This window comes from Egretta garzetta, unplaced genomic scaffold (genome assembly GCF_000687185.1).
Source record: "Egretta garzetta isolate BGI_Z169 unplaced genomic scaffold, ASM68718v1 scaffold287, whole genome shotgun sequence".
Taxonomy (NCBI): domain Eukaryota; kingdom Metazoa; phylum Chordata; class Aves; order Pelecaniformes; family Ardeidae; genus Egretta; species Egretta garzetta.
In genome coordinates, this window is record NW_009260435.1 from 386,675 (window position 1) to 390,808 (window position 4,134).

The window sequence follows — 4,134 nt, forward strand, 5'->3', positions numbered from 1 at the left end:
ATACTGCAGCCCCAGGGGGGAGCACACCAGGGCCAGGAGCCTTGTCCACTGGCCGCAAATCAAACCGAGAGGAGTCTGAGCAATCATCCCTGGCACATCCCTTCGCGGAGAGGCAGGGAGGAGGAGGAACACAAGCTGAGGAGAGACACTGCGGGAGAGGAGCGGCGGGGGGTGGGGCCCAGCTGGATCTGCTCCCCGAGCAGCACCCACAGACCTTTCCCCACCCTGGGGCTTGGTGGGTGGGTTTGGCCCCATTGCCCATCAACGTAACCCAACCACATCCTTGGGTGGATGCAAGGGGCTGAGTCCCAGCTCCCATCCCTCCTCCCCACAAGGGTCCAAGGTCCCCAGGGACAAGGAAGACAGGACCCAGCTTCCAAGAGTAATTAATTACTTACTAACAAACTAACAAAACTGACGAGACTTCCATCCTTGCTGGGTAGCTTCAGAGGGAGGATACCAGCGCATCTGGAAGAGAAAGCCATGCCAGAGGTCCGTGATGTGGGATTATCTCAGCCAGTGCCCAAACCTTCAGCTCCTCCAGGCCACTCAAGGTACACCCAGCCGAGATGTCTCCAGCATGGGAGAGGAGGCTCCAGGGTGAGCCCCAAATACTGCTTGAGTAGCATCCTGACCTGGGGCCGCACCATGCTGGCACTGCCCGGCACACCAGCCCCTCACTGGCCAGCTCTGGTGGCTCATGCAAGGACCGGCTGAGCCTGACCAGGTGCTGGGACCCAGCCAGGTCCACACTTATGGAGCACGGTGGGATCCCACACGTCCAAGAAGCTATACCCCATCTCAGGTCTCGCCTTACCACCTCAAGCACTTTGTGCCCATTGGCACAACCAGAAGGCAGCCTCCAAATCCACACCCACGCCTGGCTCCAGCTCGCCACAACATGCAGACCACCACTGTTCCAGCTAGGAAAGCTCCTCACCACCAAGCTATCCATGGTGTTTACCACTGCAGAGGGGCTGTTCCTCTCCCAGCACACCCTTGCTCCCCCACGCACCCCAAGTTTACATCTGTGCCCTCACCCAGGCTGGGCGGAAGAGGCTCACTTTGGGCATGCAGCACCCCAAGGCAGCAGTCACTCTGCCCTCACCCAGCAGGAGGTGGCATCTCAGGACCACACACTGAAACCAGACCACCTCTACATGATGCACACCAGGTAAGAACTGGCTCATCCATCGCAGAAGAGACCTACAAAACTTCCTAAGCTACAACCCAGCCATCAGAAGAGGCTCCAGGCAGACCACATCATGGGAAGAACTTGTTAGAGCTGCAAACCAGCAAGACTCAGAGGGTCCCCTGGCAGGTCACTGCTGCCCCATCTACTGCTCAGGCCTGCTCCTTGCTGAAGAAGGACTGCTGGATGGGGACACAGGAACAGTGACTGAACACTTCCCAGCCTGTCAGTAGATGCAGCAAGCTGGCAACATCCAGTGGAATACCATCAGACATCCAGATGCTCCCGTTTGGTCTGCAAGGTGCCAGGCTGGGCTGAGTTAGCAGCTTCATGCCCAAGAGCAGCGGGAGATGAGTCTGTGCCACTTGACCGAGCACCGATCCAGTGGCAGGAGCAGCTAGTGGAGCTTGGTCCTGCTGCTGTCTGCAAAGGGAGCTGAAACACAGCAGCCACCCCCTGTATCCTCCCTCCCCGGCTAGTGGGAGGGGAGCACAGCCTCAGCACGGACAAGCATCAGGAGCAGCAGGTACCTTCAGGGCTCTGGGTACCAGCAGAGCAATGGACTTTGCTTTAAGATGACTAGAAAAAGAGGCGGAGCCCAGTGTGAAACAAGATCATCCTGGCAAGGTTGTCCCCTTGCCTAAACAAGCCTGGCTAGATGCTCCCCTCCCAAGCACATGCACTACTTCTGGGCCAGAGAAGTATTCCCAGACCAGCTCCAACCCCCATGCATGGCACCCTCCCACTAAGACAAAACCTCGTCCGAGGACAGGCAGACTTTCTTGAAGCAAGGTCCCAGGTCAGTTGGGCAAAGGAATAGATGCACCCACAGCCAAAGCATCTGGTTTGGCAGAGGCTTTGGAGCTCACCTAGCCCCTGTTCAGCTGGTGCACCACTGTCACGCTGGCAAGGGCAATTCTGCCAGTCTCTCCACCAGGGCTCTTGCCAGAGTCAGGTCTCCCCTGCAGGCTGTAAGCATGCAAGAGATGTTGAGATAGTCACTCCAGGCTGAGATAGCAGCTGGTAGCGAGGGGGAACAGGATGTTGCCTAACTGCCAAGCAGCCATCAGGCTGCCCAACCCATGCACTGGATGGCACAGACAACGCAAGTCTTGCTGCAAAGTTATCCAGGAGTGGAGATGCAGACCCATATTCCCAACCCCAGCTGCATAAGACCTCCAGAAGCTGCACCCGGGTCTTCAGAAGAGACAGAGCTGAAGGCCAGGACACCCATAGACTCAGTGATAGCCCTTGGATTACTCTCCAAGCTAGACAGATGCTCAATGGCTCCCTTCAAACACTACTCCCTTTACCCCATAAGAAGCAGAAGTCTGACACCTGATGGAGGTGCAAAGCCAGAGGCTTTGCAGTCATTTCTTTATATATAGACATGCAGCAAGTAGCCAAGACCTTGATGCTGCAGCCTCCTTGCAGGAGCTGGAGGGGACAAGAAGCACGCCCCTCCCAGCAAACACAGCTGCCTGCAACGGCCAAGTCCTCCCTCCACCATCACAAGGGCCATGATGCCAGTAACTGAGGTCCCTGAGCTCACACTTGGGGCTGTTCAAGTCCCTCCTCTTGTGATGCTTCCTGCAGGGAGGAGGCCTGCAAGTTTGCCAAGGCTCTGTCCTAACAGGAGCCTCTTGTCAGCTCAGTTGGACCTGCTGGGTCCCAGGCTCCTGTTCAGGTACCAGCTCCATGCTGGAGTCTGCTGTCTGTAGCCAGGCTGGTCAGGCTCCTTGCTGGGCACCTTCAGGAGGTGAGTGGATGCTACCAACTCAGCTCCCAGCTTGCTCCACAGCACAGCAGCCAGGTGTATCCCAGTCAGTCCAGTCCAGCCTCGGGTGGAGGGATTGGCAGGCATGGACATTACCAAGCTCCCCTTTCCCAGTGAGGGGTCCCACCTACCGCCATGACCAAAGTGCTGTCTTGCTGCCACATGCACCATACTCTCACTTCTCTGTTAGCCTGCAGGAGGGACCCAGCTCAGCTGCACCCTTGCTCCCCAGCCCATGGCCACCACACTGCCCTGGGGCACGGGCCAGGAGGGCTCACAGCCCAGTGCAGGCACCGGCACCATTGACACCTTATGGGGCCACCACAGCAGCCACCAGTGCAAGGAGCAGGGTTCAGTGCTCCCCACCAGCCCCATCACTGGGAGGTGCTTGCTCAGCAGAGCCACATCTCAGCAGCCAGCAGTCTGGTCCTCCTCCCTGACCAATGCCTCCGATCCAGCACCCCTCCCCTCCACAGCTGGAAGCAGTTTCCTCCTGCCCAGCAGCAACAGGAAACTCCCCCTGTGTTCACAAGGCTGCAAGCACTTAACCCTGAGAGCTGCCTCCATCCCACACCAGGCTCAGCCCAGCTTCACTCCAGCAGGCACAGCAGCTGCACACATGCACCATGGCCATCCCCTACCCTGCTCCCCAAGTCTGGTGGCACTTCATCCCCTCCTCAGTGGGTCTGAGCCAGCTCTGCCCCATGCGCCCACCCCACCCCAAGCCTGGACAGAGCCTCCAGCACTTCCAGTTTCAACAGAAATCCTGCTTTTCTCCTAAAACACGCACCGTTTGCGGCTCTGGCTCCAATACACCTCCATGTCCGATGGACCACCTCTCCTTGTCTTCCTCCCACAAGTCTCCGATGCTTGCACATACAAATGTGGCTCATGGTGGCCCCCCCTGCCTGTAGCATGGCCCCTCAGCCAGAGGGACTCAGCCTGGAGGCCGGCAGGAGCCTGTGCGGATGCAATGGTCCTGGGTACGAGCCAAGGCTCTGACACACTGGCAGGGTGAAGGAATGACCTGCCAGATCTTTCAGGCCACAGAAAGATGAAGGGCTTGATAGGATGAGGCAGGACCAGCCCCTCACTAGGAGGGATACTTCTGAAGCCAGCAGAACACACTGGAAGAACCAGATCAGAGGCAGCAGCTGGCCAAGAG

The 4,134-nt window shown here is 58.0% G+C and overlaps 1 protein-coding gene across 1 annotated transcript in view; it reads right to left on the minus strand.

Annotated features, from left to right (window-relative positions):
* Positions 1 to 6: 6 nt before the first annotated feature.
* The window catches only part of RBPMS2 (RNA binding protein, mRNA processing factor 2), a 23,648-nt gene continuing 19,520 nt past the window's right edge, over positions 7 to 4,134 (minus strand). The window contains exons 7-8 of the mRNA XM_009643758.2: positions 399 to 468; positions 7 to 148 (exon numbers count right to left, since the gene is read on the minus strand). Coding sequence (XP_009642053.1) covers positions 406 to 468 — 63 coding nt within the window. The 3' untranslated portion in view covers positions 7 to 148; positions 399 to 405. The remainder of the gene's footprint in view (positions 149 to 398; positions 469 to 4,134) is intronic.